The following is a 17739-nucleotide window of genomic DNA, read 5'->3' on the forward strand; positions in this document are numbered from 1 at the left end:
ATCTGTGATTGGTGCACTGCTGTAGTCGTCGATGAGTCTCTCGATGTTCTCTCACGCACAATATCATCAGAAACGAAATGGCTGAAGAAAATGTTGAGCAAACTTCTGGAATTCTTCAGGAAATTTTCACTTCGCCTCTGAACATTAGCTTGCTATGTCTTTGTTTGTTCCTGTTGTACAAAATCGTCCGTGGAGACAAGCCTGCAGACTTTGGCCCGGTTGAGGAGCCATTGCCTAAACTGAAGAAAAAAGATTTCACTTTAGCAGAACTGCAAGAGTACGATGGACTGAAAAACCCAAGAATCCTCATGGCTGTCAACGGGAAAGTGTTTGATGTTACAAGAGGGAAGAAGTTCTACGGACCAGGTAATACTCGAATGTCACAAATTCAACTGCGGGTCTTGCTTATCTTACAAACTTAACGTAGGTGATTTTACTTAAGTAAAGTTGGTTTTATATTCGCACATTCGGACTTTGCAATAAATTAATGTTTGCGAATTTTAAGCAGCGACATGATATTGACAACCAACGATTTTTCACAGTCGATCAAAATAGGCAAGTATTGTTTTAATGGCATATTTACTTGTGAATGTCCACTGTAGTGTGATTAACAAGGCTATTGAATGCGGATGCCCGAATGTGCGAATATAAAACCAACTTTACCCAAGTGGTGAACTTGCTCCATAACAATTACGTGTTTGCATATGCCTGTTTTTTATTTGAAAAACGACCTATTAAAAACGCATTGATTTAATTTCAGACACGCCCCTTTGTCGCACTTTTTAAACAAGGTACAAATGCATAGTCATAACCCCTAACCTTCTGATAAATTCAGGATAATAGAGATGTCACGCAACCCTGTTAAAGTGTACCTATGTTTACGTTGTTGTTCTTTTGATAATGAGACGCCAGCAGTATTTTCCTGCGTTTTTGTACTTTTGGTGCACACTTTTGCAATGCCAAAAACTATTGGTCATCAGTGAATAATTAACTTAACTCTGATAAAGGTTGACTAGATACTTAACATTCCCACTGAGCACATAGTGGTGAAAGAAAATATCCTACATGTTTTGCAACAAACATGAGATTCTGATATATTTATGAATTTGTTCACATTTAGAGGGCCCTTACGGGGTCTTCGCGGGCAAGGATGCATCCAGAGGACTGGCCACGTTTTGTTTGGAGAAGGAGGCCTTGAAAGAAACTCATGATGATCTTTCAGATCTCAATGCTATGCAGCAGGAGAGCCTGAGCGAGTGGGAGACCCAGTTCACACGTGAGTTGAAGGGCACATTTTTTGTTCCTCTCCCTGATTTTACAGTTGTGCTTTTTGGAGATGTTGCAATGAGCTTGGATTGCTAATTGTTGAGTAAACTCTCTTATGTTCCTCCGCAGAGAAATATGATTACATTGGGAAGCTTCTTAAACCTGGAGAAGAACCAACAGAGTACACAGATGATGAAGAAGTCAAGGACAAAAAGAAGGATTAGAACATGGAGAACATGGATCCAAACCTAGCTCTTTTCCACCTGTGCTTAAATGACCTAGATTTGTTGCAGTCAAACTTGCCTTTTTGTCTGAACCTCTCTGTCATTTAATGTGACTTTAATTAGCACATCATATGTTTATAAATAATTTCATATCTCTGTATTCCTAAACCTAATGTAGCATATGTTATATATACAGCAACTGTGACTCATAATCATGTCATTTGAAGAATTCTTGGGGGTAAATATATTTTTCAGGAATATATGGTTGCTGTATATATGGGACACAATTTCTCACTAGACTTTTATCTAACCAGAGAACATTGCATTGCAAACCAAATGCATATATAAACATCAAGACACACTATAATACTTTTAAATGAGCGTCCTATTAAAAGACGGAAGTGGAAAAAAAGTGGAAATCTCATTCAAGGGTATGTGTCAGATGAGTTTCCTTGATACAGATTAAGACTAGACCCATACTAAATAGGGTTTTCAAGCAAACTCCTCACATGCTCTTATCATCGTCTTGTTATCGTCTTATCATCTGCTCAAGACATTTGTAGATTAGGTTCACGCAACATTCCAAGAGATTATGATTTACAAAGACAAGTATTTGCAAAACACCTTTTTTTTTGTTCATAATATTCATTATTAAATAATATGATTTATTATCATTGTGCATTATTGAATTTTTTTAGAGCTCTTGGTTCAAAGTATATGTGAATGTTGCTAATTACTGGTGATGTATACCTGATAAGTGTCATTGAACAAAGCATTTAAACAGCTCCAGCTGAACTGTTCCTGTAGCAAGTTAACTCTATAAAACCTACTGTATCATATTTGATATGTGCATTTCTAAGGCATAATTATCAACATGATCAAACCTTTGTTGAGAAAAATGTTGCACACAATCTCCTACATGCCTTCTGTCAACTAATTGATAGTTTATACTTTTTTTGCCTAGTACAATGCCTTTAAGTATAATTCTAAAAACATCCCCTTTCAGGTGGTATGTGTTTTTTGCTGTAAAAGCTTTTTTTTTTTTTAATATAAAATAATAATTAAATGATAAAATATTTTTTTGTTATTAATTTTTCAAGATGAACATTTAAAAGACTGAAGCAACTTTAGATTAACTTTTTTTTTAGGAAAATCGTGTAAAAAATGTAAATACATTTTTGAGGCATGTTTATTTGTAGTTCTCTCAATCATCATTCCTTTGCACTGCATTATGTTTTGCCCCATGCAATAAAAACTATAGACCTTTCATAATACTAAGCATTTAATAAAAATCATCTTACTAAGATGGTATTGGGAGAGTCACAACTGATATTTATGAGCATTTTATTTATGAAGTCTGTTATGCTGTTATAAAGATCTCATTGGTTTATAAAAAACAAACTGATTTATATTTTTGTTCAGTTTGAGCCTCTGCATAAAATGCCAGTGCTTTCTTTCTACTTAAGTATGAGCTGCATATTCTCGCCATGTCATTATGTGCCATAACAGCCTAATGTATCAAATATAATACAAAAGTTTAAACATATATGCAAAACATTTTTTTTCATAATGAGTTAGAACAGTTTGAGGTGTGGGTACAGGAGAGACATATCCCTCTAATTTTGGGAATATAAAATTGTCACACAATATTGTAAAACAAATGGTTACAGGACATGCTTGTTTCTTACATATAAGACACAGGGTGACAATATTATTATTTCTACAATGAGAGAAAAAAATATATGTCAGAAGTGGGATTCGAACCCACGCCTCCATTCGGAGACCAGAATACCCGTTGATCGGAAGGGAACAACCCTTGAGTCTGGCGCCTTAGACCACTCGGCCATCCTGACACAATTGTGAAGTAGTATTTATGTGTAAAATAGTACTTATAATAGCCATTATGTGATCCAAAAAGCGTATAAGCACAATGGCAAGGTAACAACCCGTCAACTGTTTAACGAAGCTAAAACAGCAGAGGAGGTTCCTTATTATATTCAGAAGAAAACATTTAATATTTCAACATATATATATTCTTAGTATACCTCCGTATATGTTAGCAACAAACAACATCACTTTAAGCTATCAGAGTTTCCTTTAATTTAACATTTAATTTTACGTTATGTTGAATTCTTCCGCATGCTGTTTTTCGCTTTCACCTCGCGTGCATGCGCACAAGTCCTGCGCGTTCATTTCCGCTCTACCATTTTGTTTCTGCCATTCAGTTCAAGGGTATTAGCACGCACAGTCGGTTGTCCCGAGAAATAATCATGTATCGCTTCGCCAAGGCTGCCCTGAACCTCAGCGGTAAGTTAACCATCTCATTCGAGGACTGGCTGTTTTATTTCACGATTTAGTAAACAGCGTCTGTTGCAATGTTGATCAATAAACTGATGTTACCTTCTAGTGTGCTAAAGCTAGTTTTGATGGAATACATTCGTAGTTCGCCAGTCAATGTATACGTTTCTGCAAATAATTAAAATTAATGTCACCTTACCATATAAAGGTATGTTTGTTATATTTTCATGTATTTGCCACATGTTTAAAATGCCTCTCTTATAGATAATCTCAAAATATTGTTGTAAACGATTTGTTTTCATTCCAAAATGTTTCTATTGAATGTTTCTAACAATTCAAACTGAAAATGTGTCCTCGAAGTAGTTTGTCTATTTCCTGCAAGCTGTATATGATTACAATAAGGTCAATGTTTTTTTTATGATAAATGTCATTCATAAATTCAGCGACTTAAAGTTTTGAATTGTCTTCATCAAGGCAATGAATACTGTGTTAAATGATGTGTAAACTTTAATCTACTTTTTTCTTTTTCTTTACATTAGGGCAAAGTGCCCGTCAGGTGGCTGTGCGACAAATGTCTGGTCTGTCCCCTGAATTTCATGCAAAGTATGGAGCCCCTCTGCTCATTGCTGGAGTCACATTTTGCACAGGTGTTTGGGCATATGTAAGTGACTGCAAACACAAATCTTCTAATTACCTGTCTTTTTTCAATGTTTTATATGTGATTTTGTTTCTTCGCAGGTGATCACATCAACAGGCATCGCATGGAACTTGTCACCTGTAGGCAAGGTGCAGCCTAAGGAATGGAAGGAGTGATGAATGCATTTCCCATAGTGGATCGAATATTCGGGGATCCTGAATGACATTCTGAACTTTTCCATTTTGCAAATGGAGACAATTTTCACTTAATCCAATCTTCTTGCTGTCTTGGAATATATGTAAAAAATGTAATAAATTAAAAAATCTCAATATTTGTCATCTTGTTTACTTTATCTACATACATGTGTTATTAAAGGGTTTGTCAGATTTTACATTACCTTGATGTAATGTAAAAAATTACATCAAATGAATACAATACCATCAAATGAATGGTCAATTTTTTTTGTATTTAGGATAAAACTATACTGTCCGTGGAGTGACAACTCCCGTTACAGGTCTGATCATTTTTAAAGTGTAATGTGTTTTAGTAAAAACTATTTTTTTAATGCACTGGTCAATTTTAAGATTTGGGGCAATTTTGCTTCCACAATTTGTTTTTCAGACTAGTGGAAAGGACATTTAAGTGTTTATTATATTACACTAGCTATTTGTGTCTGTAGATTTCAATTAAATGTATCTTTACAGGTATTTTTTTCTGCTGCACTGCCAGAAAACTGCTTTCATACACTACCATTTAAATGCTGTCTATATTCTGAAGGGTTTTGCAGAGGGATTTTATCATGTTTGCCTTATCTCTATAACATTTTATTCCTAAGAAAACATTAAATATTTTTCCCTGGCTGTTAACAGTATGTTATATTTTATGGAGTTACAAAAAGGAGATCCAAAATCCCCTCTGTAAAAACCTTGAATTAACCAAATTAGTGCATTTTTAATTAGATAATACATAATTTACATAAACATAACATTTCAGAAAACGTGTAATACAAAACTGAACTGAAGTATGGTGATATCTATTAGTTATTTTTTTAATCTTATTAACCTGTGGTGTCTTGCTTTTATTCAAGAGGGTAGGGTCTCTAGATAGTTGGGAGCATTATGGCAGCACGTTGTTTCAGCTTGGACCTATGTCCTCAGTTAGGCATATTGATTGACAGCAAGTTTATCCAATGAGCGCTGGATTTAGAACCGCATACCTTGATTAGACCCGCCCACACTATGTGCATCAGCATCAAGCTAAGGTCACTCTCATTCGGGAACTTACCCAGCAGCACTACACCACACCAGTAAAGGAGTTTTTCTGCAAATCTACAGCCAAAATGTCTCTGTCAAACAAACTCACTTTGGACAAGGTGGATGTGAAAGGAAAACGCGTGATCATGAGGTAAGTGTGAATCACCGGCACATTCCGTTATATTGCTCACTAACAGTGTATTAATATGCTCGTGATTTTCATTTATTGGCGATGCTTTCTTTTTTTTAACTTTAACTTTAACCTTTAATTTTTGGCATCGCTTAAGGTTATGCGAATGAACGCCATGCAAGTTCAATCATTGATAACCGGAAGTGTATCTGTCACGCGTCACGTTTTAGAGATTCACGATACGTGCAGGATGGCAGATACACCAAAAGCACATGCGCATCCTTTAATTTAAGTCATAACACCGTTGTTTTAAAATAAAGTCAGATTTAAACATCTGACACCATTATTTTCCATAGAGGCTGTAAAATACCTTGGTGAAATGACACCACCCAGCTACAAATGTCAAATGGCCAGGGAGCCTCTTCACTTTATTTTTGTATCATACCGACAATCGGAACGTTTTCGCATTGCATACTGTTTTATAAGGTCTTCTGAGCGTGTGCTTGCGAGTTAATACCAGTAACTTATGTACATTCATTTAATGGCGTGTTCTTACTCGTTTGTTATACTCGTGTCACTCACACATGCCAGGTAAAAAAAAAAAAAATGTATGTACATAAGTGAAGATTGTTTATACTTTATTCAGCTAAACGACGTCCACATATTCTCAGCAGCTATTAACGTTACATAAATTAACTTTGGTATTATGAATACACACACAGTCAAAAGGCCTGTTAGCAAATAGCCTCTGCCATGCCCACTGTCTGCCGCTCTATTTAACATTTTTCACCTTTACATAAATATCCAAATGATATAATAGCACTTTCTAAATAAGTTATTGATAACAATTTTGAAGGCGTCACGATGAGTCAGTATATAATCATTTGCAACTGCACGTGGTCTTCCAACATCCTCTGTCAGGATCCAGACTGCAGCTGCTTTAATATTGTCTAATATTATATTAAAAATATTATAGTACAGCAGCATCGACAGCATTCACTGTTCACTTTTCACTGCTGGAGGGGGCTTTACAGTGTTATGCAATTCATTGTAGTCATGGAGACCGTGTGAACGTGCAGTAGTGTGTGTACTCCGGTTTAGTTGTCCATGAATATTACTGTACAATCCTTATTTTTATTAAAATAGTCTTTTGTAATAGGTATTTTTATCAATGCATTTAGAAATGTTAGAATTTCATAACTGCATAAGAAATTTCTAGAGATGATTAGCTCATGATTACAGTCTTTAGAAAACAGAATAAAATGGTATTGTCAAATTCTGTAAATGGAGTAATATGCTATATTATTTACTTATAAAACCCCTGCCCTAAAGGGCATTTAATTAGCACAGATATGGGGATAATTTTCATATATTGCTTGTATTTTAAATACATTTTTGGAACCTATTTATTTTACAAAAAATGAATAAACATTTCAATAATTACATTAAACCATAGCATTTTATGTAGCAAATTAAGTAATGGATCCATTTATTTATTTCTCTCTCTCTCTCTCTCTCTCTCTCTCTCTCTCTCTCTCTCTCTCTCTCTCTCTCTCTCTCTAAAATAGGGTTGACTTCAATGTCCCCATGAAAGACAAGACGATAACAAATAATCAGAGGTGAGATGGATATTGCTGATAAACCAATACTGTTACATTCAACTGCAATGTTTTTACCATGAAAATCGAACCACAGCTTTGTTGTTTATAAATTTTGTTGTATATAATCATTCATTTATTCATGTGTTGCTAAATATTAAAGAAAATATTAAGAATTTACTACTTAATAAGTGTTAGTTCATAAAATGTTAACCGTATTTTAAATGTGTGTTTAGTTTGAGCAACCATTTGAGCCAAAATACCAATTTGAGATGATTTTTTAAATTTTTTTTGGGGATATATTGTATATAGACCTGACCGTGAAAAAGACATGTTGGCCTTGTGCAGTTTCTTTGTACAGTATTTGTTACTAATATTATATATGCTCTCTTCAGAATCAAGGCTGCTGTCCCATCAATTCAGCACTGCTTAGATAATGGGGCCAAAGCTGTAGTCCTGATGAGCCACTTGGGCCGTCCTGATGGAGTCCCCATGCCAGACAAGTACTCTCTGGAGCCTGTGGCTGCAGAACTCAAGAGCCTGCTGGGAAAGTAGGAGAGCTCAATATAAACTTTACACCATCAGTTAGCGATAATAGTATAAAACTTCGAGCTAAATCTGTTTAACTGCAGTGATGTATAGTTTTATTGCGTAAACATTATAAATGTATGGTAGAAAAGCATTCTCAAGCTGACATCTTAATAGCAATGCATACTTATTCAGTTTAGTGCTTCGACCACCAACCTTGCTGTTTAATTTCCCTCTGAAGAGATGTTCAGTTCCTGAAGGACTGTGTGGGTCCAGATGTGGAGAAAGCCTGTGCAGACCCACCTGCAGGTTCCGTCATTCTGCTGGAGAACCTGCGTTTCCATCTGGCTGAGGAGGGCAAGGGCAAAGATGCATCTGGGAACAAGGTCAGTGCTTTGTATGTCAGTGACTCTGCAGGTAAAATGCACTTGGTCATCTTACAGGTAGTCTCATATAGCCAGACCTTCAGACTGACTGTGGAGCTGCACGATTAATCGTTAAATGATCATGATCTCAATTCAAACACCCATGCGCTCTTATTCCTAAATGACAGCGATTCTCCTGTGTCTATTAAACTTTTGACATAATCAGACTGGAATATTCAGATCTGTGCTGCCGCTGAGCCAGAGACAGCAGTTGTCATGTTTAGGTGTGAAACCGCTTAAAGGTGCCCTAGAATCAAAAATTTAATTTATATCGGCATAGTTAAATAACAAGAGTTCAGTACATGGAAAAGACATACATTGAGTTTCAAACCCCATTGTTTCCTCCTCCTTATGTAAATCTCATTTGTTCAAAAGACTTCCGAAGAACACGCGGATCTCAACATAACACCGACTGTTACGTAACAGTCGGGATCATTAATATGTATGACCCCAATATTTGCATATATGCCAGCCCATGTTCAAAGCATTAGACAAGGAAAAGCAGTATTAACGTCTGGATCTGTGCACAGACAAGGTAAGCCAGCAAGAACAACAGCGAAAAATGGCAGATGGAGCAATAATAACTGACATGATCCATGATAACATGATATTTTTAGTGATATTTGTGAATTGTTTCATTAGCATGTTGCTAATGTACTGTTAAATGTAGTTAAAGTTACCATTGTTTCTTACTGTATTCACTGAGACAAGAGCCGTCGCTATTTTCATTTTTAAACACTTGCAGTCTGTATAATGTATAAACACAACTTCATTCTTTATAAATCACTCCAACAGTGTAGCATTAGCCGTTAGCCATGGAGCACTATCAAACTATTCAGAATGTAAACATCAAAATAAACACTGTACTTACGCGATTAGACATGCTGCATGACGAACACTTTGTAAAGATCCATTTTGAGGTTTATATTAGCTGTATGAACTTTTTTTTTATGTTGTTTAAGGCAAGCGCGAGCTCTTGGGGCGTGGAGCACCAGATTTAAAGGGGCCGCGTACCCTGAATCGGCTCATTTATAATGATGCCCCAAAATAAACAGTTAAAAAAATGAATTAAAACAAATGTATGGGGTATTTTGAGCTGAAACTTCAGACACATTCAGGGGACACCTTAGACTATATTACATTTTTTTAATGAAAAGTTCTATGGCACCTTTAATTCAAAACAAGTCTGAAATACATTGGGACTCTTATTTTGAAATGTCTATGGTTTATCACTTGCAGCTGCTTCTTCAAAAAGATGACAGAGATTAAAAAAAGACTCTTATAACAATAATTCATCAACAGTAAATCACAAGCAATCGCTCGGGATAAGTGAGTGTTATTCATTGATTAACATCTGAAACTACAAGCCTGTAGATCGCACAGCAGTCGTGCATTTTAACTTCCCCAAATGTAACCCCTTTAAAAAGAATTAAGACTTTTGTTATCACATTTAAGATATTTAAGACTTTTTATGACCTTAAATTTGATCAAACTGAATTTAAGACTTTTTATGGACTTATCTGTCCTAAACAGTAGGAGCTTTGGCCTGAAATGCCACGTTTAAAGAAATTAAATTAAACGAGAGCAGGTTAGTTTGTGTAGCTTTGAGTAGGGTGTAAAATAAATACAGATATTCAAAATGGACTATATGGTAAGAGAAATCCCTCTATAATAAGGGTGGTTTCACAAATCTCCTACCAAATCATTCAGTTTTGGCTCAAGAAACTAATAATTGGCTTTAATCATTGTGACAGAGATTATCTACAAAGCTTTCTTTCTTTCTATCTTTCTAAAGCACTTTCACACAACTATTAGTTGAAAACACAACATCATAGTACGATTTACATGGCTAGATAAAAGCAATTGACATAAGATGATTTTTAAGCCAGCATTTAAATACAGGCAAAGAGGGTGCAGCTCTAATAAAAGCTGGTAAATTGTTTCATAGACCAGGACCAGCAACAGCGAAGGCTCGATCACCACTGCAATGGAACCTAGATTTAGGAACAGTGAGGAGACCAATTACTGGATCTTCGAGACCTATTTGGTTTATAAATGGAGATTGCTTCGGAGAGATATGGTGGAACTTGATTGTGCAAGGATTTGTAAACAAAAGTTAAAATTTTAAAAATGGTTCTAAATTTAACTGGTAACCAGTTTAGTGAAACAAGAATGGGCGAGATGTGGTCAAACTTTTATCTGCCTGAAATCAATCTTCCAGCAGCATTTTGGACCATCTGTAAATGCACTATAGAAGACTGACTTATACCATAGTAAAGTGAATTACAGTAATCTAGACGAGATGGAACAAACAAGTGAATAATCTGTTCAAACTGTCTAACAAAGAGTAAAGATTTAATTTTTGATAAACACCGTAGATGGACAAAGCTGCTACTGTTAAAGGCTGTGGCTGTGTGTGCATGCAGAGATACTGTACGCAGCTGACCTATTGACATTTGTAGGAAGGTCATGTGTGATCATGTGGCTTTTCTGGTCCTCGGAGCCCTGGCTGGAATGCATGCAGGGAAGAGGAGAAGAGAAAGAGAGGAGGACGAGTAGAGACCAAAGAACGAGACGGGGAAACTGCCATGTTCTTTGCTGGCAAGCATCTGCAGTGAACTGCAGCTTGGCATTTTCTGGGCACCTGTGTAACCTTTCATTCACAGTAGTTCAGAAGTCATGAACTTTGAGTGCATGTGGATGGCAGTAATGTGATCATAACTACATGATGTAGGTTAGTCTTGATCCAGGGGTCTTACTGTAACTGGATTTAAAATACTTTCTCCAGTTTACTATGCAAACACAACTGCAAGTGCACCATTTGTGTCAACCAAGGTTTATAGTCTGCTACTATTTTCTGCATTGACCTGTCAAATCGCAGACAGAAATCAGAATTTTTGTGCTCCACGTTCGTGTTGTTTGCAATGCAGAAATTAAACGGTTCACCTTTTTTTTTTTTTTTTTTTTTTGACCGTACTAAAGCCCAAAAATACCATAATATTTTTGCAGAGATTCAAGAAGCATAAGTTCACATACTTGTTTCTCTGAAAAACAATGATACAGCCAGTTATTCTACGTTGAAATGCGTGTTGGAATATCTGTTTTTATTTTGGTCTTTGTGATTCTGCCCACTGCCAATTTACCCATTAGTATTTCAGTGCAGCTTCATGGTATTTATGGGCTTTAGTACAGTCAAAAAACTACATACAGCACCTTTTAAAGGTGAACCGTTTAATGTCTGCATCGCAAACAACACAAATGTGCAGCAGTTCGGTCTGATTTCCGTTTGCGTTTTGACAGTTAAGGTCAATGCAGTTAATGCAGAAAAAAATGGTAGACTGACTGAATGAAAATGATAATTCACTCTCTGACAGTAGGTGGCCCTTATATAATTTAATGTGATTTTTATTTTTCAGGTGGCATCTTATAACTTATATAACTTGTTTTTTACTCATCTTTTCAGACCAAAGCAAGTCAAGCGGAAATCGATTCTTTCCGAGCCTCATTGTCCAAGCTGGGTGATGTTTACGTCAATGATGCCTTTGGAACTGCGCACAGAGCTCACAGGTACTATTACACAAAACAGTGATAGAAAAGTTTAGCCTGCAAAATGTCAAGATGACATGAAAAGTATATTTTTCCTTGGTTTTCATGTCTAATATCTCACTCTAGCTCCATGGTTGGAGTGAATCTCCCTCAGAAGGCAGCTGGTTTTCTAATGAAGAAGGAGCTGGACTACTTTGCCATGGCCCTTGAGAAACCACAGAGGCCTTTCCTGGCCATTCTCGGGGGGTGAGTTTTATTGACCGAGTACTCTGATAGCTTATCATTTTAGTCCTACATACTGTCTTGCTTAAAGAGGATAAGTTTTAGTCAGGTTTAGTGATTAAAACATTGAAAGATGTTGCTTTGGTCCTGCAAGATCTTGTTCATGATCAAAGCAAAGGCTTTTATGGAGTTCACCAACCGAAATGAATGAAAGAATATTGGGCTGTACTTGTGAGAGGCTTTTTTAGGATACATCTGACTTCTCTTCATTGAAGAACCATTCCGAAAGTGACGATCCAGGAATAGTTGAGTTTATCCTCTTATGCAACAGCAGGATGTGTGACAACGTCCTTGTTGTTCAACAGTTCTTTAAGCCTCTCATATCTGGCAGTACAAAGAATTGCATTTATTTAAACATTTGCAGATTTATTCCCTTTTCATAGTTTTATATCCTGTTGGTGAAATGGTGAAGCCTTTGTGATGCAGCTGTGCAGGATGCAATGATGGCAAATAAAGCAATAATTACTACAAAGTGTTCTTGTGGAAATGGATGGTTCAATGCAAATGACTTGTAAAAGTCAGGCCATTGCACAACTTACACATTATGTACTTATATTTTGAAAGCATCCACCCCTGCAAATTCATTGGTCGTCACTCATTTGCAGTGGTGACTGAAGCAGTTCATGTTTGGAGTTTGTCCCAAATAACAAAGTTCACTCAGGGAATTGGCCCATTGATAAGCTATGCTGCACTGCACAATAGCCTTAAGCTTTTCTCTCATAATTTGACAAATTGCAGGAAGTGCCCTACAACTGTCTGAGGCAAAGGTTTCTCATTTTCATCCCAATAAGATTTAAATTTGCAAATGAACATTTCACTGAAAAGACTTTGTTTGATTGATTTGTTGCTTTGATCGGACAGGGCCAAGGTCAAAGATAAGATTCAGCTGATCAACAACATGTTGGACAAAGTGAATGAGATGATCATTGGTGGAGGAATGGCCTTTACCTTCCTCAAGGTTCTCAAGAACATGGAGGTGAGTGACCTGAAGCTTTATTCATGCTGCAAACCAACGTGCCCAACTGTGTTATTTTTGATTGTCTTGTTTTTGTTTTCTCAAATGTATCATTATTATTTAGTTGTAAAATTTATCAAAATCACTGCTCCAGATTATAAGTTTCAATGGCTACTTGAATGCCCCTCAATTCTTGGAACTGAAAGTTGAGGTTAATCATTTACTTATCCATAAACTTATCTGGCTATGTCGTATAACCTGATTTCTGGAATACCCCCCTGAAATTTCAAAATATTGTTCTTTTGTTTTGCTCAGATCGGCACTTCCTTGTATGATGAAGAGGGTGCCAAAATTGTGAAAGACCTCATGGCTAAAGCAGAGAAGAATGGCGTTAAGATCTCACTTCCCGTTGACTTCGTCACTGCAGACAATTTTGACGAGAAGGCGGCAACAGGGACCGCATCAGTAGCAGATGGTATTCCAGCTGGCTGGATGGTAAGCAGACACATGTTAGATTGTTCAGAGCTATAAGATCTTCTCTTTTTCCTGTAAGTGAGCTAGAAGCAATTTTCAAAAGAAAACGATCTGGTTATTCTTCCATCCAGGGTCTGGACTGTGGTCCTGAGAGCTCAAAGCTCTATGCGGAGGCTGTAGCCAGAGCCAAGCAGATTGTGTGGAACGGACCTGTTGGTGTGTTCGAATGGGACAACTTTTCTCGTGGAACCAAGAACTTGATGGATAAAGTTGTGGAAGCGACCAAAAATGGCTGCATCACCATTATTGGTGAGAATTTCATTTAATTTCATTTTTCATTCAAGTGACTGGCTCTTGCCTGGAATACATTTAATGTCACACGTCTAATAGACTAGTGGTTGACCGATTATATTGTCTAGGCCGATTATTATTGGAAGATATTTGGATATTTTTAATTATTACCATTGGCTGATAAGTTTCTCTGTTTGGCCAATAATGCTGTGTTCACACTGTTAATTTATTGGAATCTCGAATTGTCCCGTTCAAATGGCAACTTACAGTTGCGTCTTGAATACTGTCTGCATAAAAGTGCAACAGGAGTCAAGCCTGTATTCTCTTATCAGTAACATAAGCAACAAGTGACCAAAGTAATATCAAAGATGGCGATATCCACAAAACTTATCTCTTATGACATGACGAGAGTTCAGTTGAGCTGAGAATTAATCCTTCAAATCTTCATTAACTGGTAATACATTTTTTAATATATTTGGGTGGAGATCGGAGCATTTGAGTCGTGTGTAAAACTCAAAACTGACGGGAGCAGCTCCGATGGAGAACAGTGATGTAAAACCTTCAGATCATGCACATGTCATAATCTCCATTGCTGTAAGTTACAGAAACCAAACATGAAAACCCAAAACACACGGTAGGCACATGTTTGTGCACAGAAGAGCGGCTCTCTGGCACTGTATGACATGACAGACTAGTTGTCCAGTCAGGTTCCATTCACAAAGCTCTGTTTTTCTGAGAATGTGGTTGTGTGTCCTGAATTTACGGGTGTGAGTTTGGCTGTAGAATGTGGTTTTGACTCCCATAAATAACTGAACTGTCTTTGTATAACAGCTCTTTCTAATAACTGAAGGGAAAATTCAATAATACTTTATTCATATACTATCTTCATTCAGCAAATATGCTACAAGAATATCTAACAAACTTTTCATGCCACAAATCTCGCAAACTTCGGTAAATCCAACTGTCCTCTTGGACAAGCAAGCAACTTTACATCCTTGATTTCAAATTATGTTGCGCTACATCCAGTTTGCTGCTATCATAATCTTGTCATAATTATATGTATTGTATTTAAAATTAGTGTTCAGGTTTAACTTCTTTCTTTTATGATTTTTGATTATTATTACTTTATCAATATTATGTGAAATGAATATACATTTAAATGCATGTTTTTTTTTTTTTTCTTTCTTTAAATCTTTAAATTAAATAGTGTGATTATCATATAGGCCTATATCAGCCACCCTGCTCTCTAAAGCCACATTTACACCACAGTTCTAGATGCCCAAATTCTGATTTGTTGACTATATCCAATTTCTTTTTGATGACCAGTTTACATCATCTTTTAAAAGTGACCCATATCCGATATCTGCATTTACGCTATGGACTTGGTGAAACAATCCACGGTAGACATATTGACCTGGAAAAGGCCGAAATGGCTGCATATGAAATGTCTGTTAAGGCAGAGAAAAAGGAGGAGAGCCCTGGGCATTGAAAAGATTCATGTGATTGCGGTTGGTGTCTATCTGAGTTGACGTCGTTCACCTCTGTCGCTTTTTGGATGACGTATGACTCACATTCTCAAGGGAATATCTGATCTATCTGCTTACATGGCAGATGCAAATGCACGTATCTGATTTATCAGATTTATTTCCACGTAGGAAAGAGGCCTGAAACCGCCCTGAATATATCGGAAACCATGTGCTTTTTTTCCTGCTTACACGTTCATGGCTCATATTCGATCTGTGCCACATGTGAGGAAAAAATTGGAATTGGGTCACTTGAACCATGTAATGTTAATGCGGCCTAAGATAACAGCATCAGCCATCAAAAAGTTTATACTGACCACTATAATTGACTAATAATTGACAATGTTGTTTCTTTTAATTTCAGGTGGGGGAGACACAGCAACCTGCTGTGCTAAGTGGGACACAGAAGACAAGGTCAGTCATGTCAGCACAGGAGGTGGAGCCAGTCTGGAGCTGCTGGAGGGTAAAGTGTTGCCTGGTGTTGATGCCCTCAGCAATGTTTAAGCGCTCTGAGGCTCTTCAGCCAGAGGATGGGTGCTTGTCTCCCAAGAAGCTGTCATCCTTATTCACTCAGCATTCTATAACCTATCGGGGATGCAAAAGACAACTACTCCACTCTCTATGGACAGCTAACAGTATGCTGTGCTAGACTTCCTGACCTGGGCTGAGTTTCCCAAAAGCATTGTGAGCTAAGTTGATCGTAGAGACCATTGGTTGCAATGGTTCTAGCAATGGTTCTATGATCTACTTAGGCTTACAATGCTTTTGGGAAACACAGCCCTGTTCACTCATACACATCTATCTGTTTTTCATCAAATTACCAAAAGAGTTTCTCATTCAAGATATTTCCATTCATTATGAGCGAAAGGATGACATCAGCAGTAATAACGGTTCCTGTTATGATTGTTGCTTAAGTGTTAATGTGTGTCCTGTTGTAGTCTGAATGTGTGCATTCAGTGTAAACCGCTATGTGTTGTAATTCTAGAATTTATATTTGGTATTTGTTGCCTCCCCACAAATGTTGAGGACTTGTAATAATGTAGACACTTTCTTCCCAGTATTGCACTTGACATCCTAGACCTGCAGCTTATGAGATAGATGTTCCGCACTGGAATTATTATATTGGGCTAATGTTAGACCCAGGCGACCTGTCGTGGAAAAAGAATGATAATAATAAAATATATCAGCTGTTTTTGGCCTGGAGTCTTTTTTTTGTGTGTGTCTGCACACAATGCACATTTATAATATGGTACTATGAGAGATCAAGTAACAACAAAGTAACTAATTAGCCACTATTATGTAGCATAATTTAACTATATTATCAGCAAATGTATATGCATATAATATATATATATATATAATTAGGGGCCAAGCACCGAAGGAGGCACCTATTGTATCTGTTGCCCTCCTCCTCCTCCTCCACCACCACCACCACCACTCTGCCGAGTCAAATGATATCCAGTTTTCTCATATCGGCCATTTTGGCCGCCGGCCATTTTGAATTTGAATGCTGTGTTTTACGAACGCATTAGCGTATCGTTACGAAACTCAGTATGGGTCTTTGGCACCATGCCCTGACAATAATCAAAAGATTCCGGTGCAGCGCCACCTTGTGGGCAAAAGTTATAACAAAAATTTACAAAAATGTTAATAACTTTTGACACTATTAACTGATTGTAATGAAACTGGTTAGATTAGATTCCTTGGGTCATGCTGAGAACATAGATATAAAATTTGCCATAGTCTGCTGAACTTCCTGTCCGCCATATTGTTCTTTAAAAACCTACTTTTTCTAACTCCTCCCAGACCGTTGCTCCGATTTTCACCAAAATTGAAATGTATGATCTTCGGACCATGCCAACAAATAGTTATGGATTTCAAGTCGATACGTCAAACCGTTTTCGTATACCGGAGCAACTTTGAGGCATGATGCAAAACCCACTCTTGAAGCTGTATCTGTGCAATGCTTTATCGTATTCAGACCAAACTTGGTAATTCTCATCACAAGCATGACCTGAGGCAACATGAAACGTTTCGGCACAGCGCCACCTACTGTTCCGGAGATACGAAAAATTTATATTTTTGCTTATAACTTCTGATGGGTTTGTCCAAAAATCATAACTTTGGTCGCGTTGGATTCGGGGCATCATGCCAAGTTGAATGATGTCCAATTTTTCCATATCGGCCATTTTGAGTTTTGTGCTAAAATGCTGTAATTTACGAACACATAAGTGTATTGTTAAGAAACTCGGTATGCTTCTTTGGCACTATGCCCTGACAATACTCCAAAACTTTTGCCACAGCGCCAC

General features: G+C 37.0%; 3 protein-coding genes and 1 non-coding gene across 4 annotated transcripts; 3 read left to right on the top strand and 1 right to left on the bottom strand.

The window, feature by feature from the left end:
* Positions 1-12: 12 nt before the first annotated feature.
* Positions 13-2545, top strand: pgrmc1 (progesterone receptor membrane component 1). Its single transcript, XM_067375863.1, has 3 exons — positions 13-366; positions 1121-1276; positions 1396-2545. The coding sequence occupies exons 1-3, from the start codon at positions 78-80 to the stop codon at positions 1488-1490; spliced, it is 540 nt and encodes a 179-aa protein (XP_067231964.1). The 5' UTR covers positions 13-77; the 3' UTR covers positions 1491-2545.
* Positions 2546-3233: 688 nt separating this feature from the next.
* Positions 3234-3343, bottom strand: trnal-caa (transfer RNA leucine (anticodon CAA)). The gene is made up of 2 exons: positions 3306-3343; positions 3234-3279 (listed from the first exon to the last, which is right to left on the bottom strand). It is a non-coding gene; the product is annotated as a tRNA-Leu (tRNA).
* A 300-nt stretch (positions 3344-3643) lies between these two features.
* Positions 3644-4754, top strand: cox7b (cytochrome c oxidase subunit 7B). Its single transcript, XM_067376545.1, has 3 exons — positions 3644-3797; positions 4328-4449; positions 4527-4754. Exons 1-3 carry the CDS (start codon positions 3659-3661, stop codon positions 4599-4601), a joined length of 336 nt encoding a protein of 111 aa, XP_067232646.1. The 5' UTR covers positions 3644-3658; the 3' UTR covers positions 4602-4754.
* A 917-nt stretch (positions 4755-5671) lies between these two features.
* Positions 5672-16621, top strand: pgk1 (phosphoglycerate kinase 1). The gene is made up of 10 exons (XM_067376381.1): positions 5672-5829; positions 7377-7427; positions 7802-7957; positions 8176-8320; positions 11823-11926; positions 12032-12151; positions 13049-13163; positions 13458-13637; positions 13748-13925; positions 15795-16621. Exons 1-10 carry the CDS (start codon positions 5765-5767, stop codon positions 15932-15934), a joined length of 1254 nt encoding a protein of 417 aa, XP_067232482.1. The 5' UTR covers positions 5672-5764; the 3' UTR covers positions 15935-16621.
* Positions 16622-17739: the final 1118 nt, after the last annotated feature.

This window comes from Chanodichthys erythropterus, chromosome 22 (assembly GCF_024489055.1).
Source record: "Chanodichthys erythropterus isolate Z2021 chromosome 22, ASM2448905v1, whole genome shotgun sequence".
Lineage (NCBI taxonomy): Eukaryota > Metazoa > Chordata > Actinopteri > Cypriniformes > Xenocyprididae > Chanodichthys > Chanodichthys erythropterus.

Coding starts and splice junctions, on each gene's coding strand:
- pgk1 (XM_067376381.1), top strand. CDS start 5,765: ATGTCTCTGTCAAACAAACTCACTTTGGACAAGGTGGATGTGAAAGGA. Junction 7,428..7,801: donor ACGATAACAAATAATCAGAG/GTGAGATGGATA, acceptor TGCTCTCTTCAG/AATCAAGGCTGCTGTCCCAT. Junction 11,927..12,031: donor ACTGCGCACAGAGCTCACAG/GTACTATTACAC, acceptor ATCTCACTCTAG/CTCCATGGTTGGAGTGAATC.
- cox7b (XM_067376545.1), top strand. CDS start 3,659: ATGCGCACAAGTCCTGCGCGTTCATTTCCGCTCTACCATTTTGTTTCT. Junction 3,798..4,327: donor GGCTGCCCTGAACCTCAGCG/GTAAGTTAACCA, acceptor TCTTTACATTAG/GGCAAAGTGCCCGTCAGGTG. Junction 4,450..4,526: donor GCACAGGTGTTTGGGCATAT/GTAAGTGACTGC, acceptor GTTTCTTCGCAG/GTGATCACATCAACAGGCAT.
- pgrmc1 (XM_067375863.1), top strand. CDS start 78: ATGGCTGAAGAAAATGTTGAGCAAACTTCTGGAATTCTTCAGGAAATT. Junction 367..1,120: donor GAAGAAGTTCTACGGACCAG/GTAATACTCGAA, acceptor GTTCACATTTAG/AGGGCCCTTACGGGGTCTTC. Junction 1,277..1,395: donor GTGGGAGACCCAGTTCACAC/GTGAGTTGAAGG, acceptor GTTCCTCCGCAG/AGAAATATGATTACATTGGG.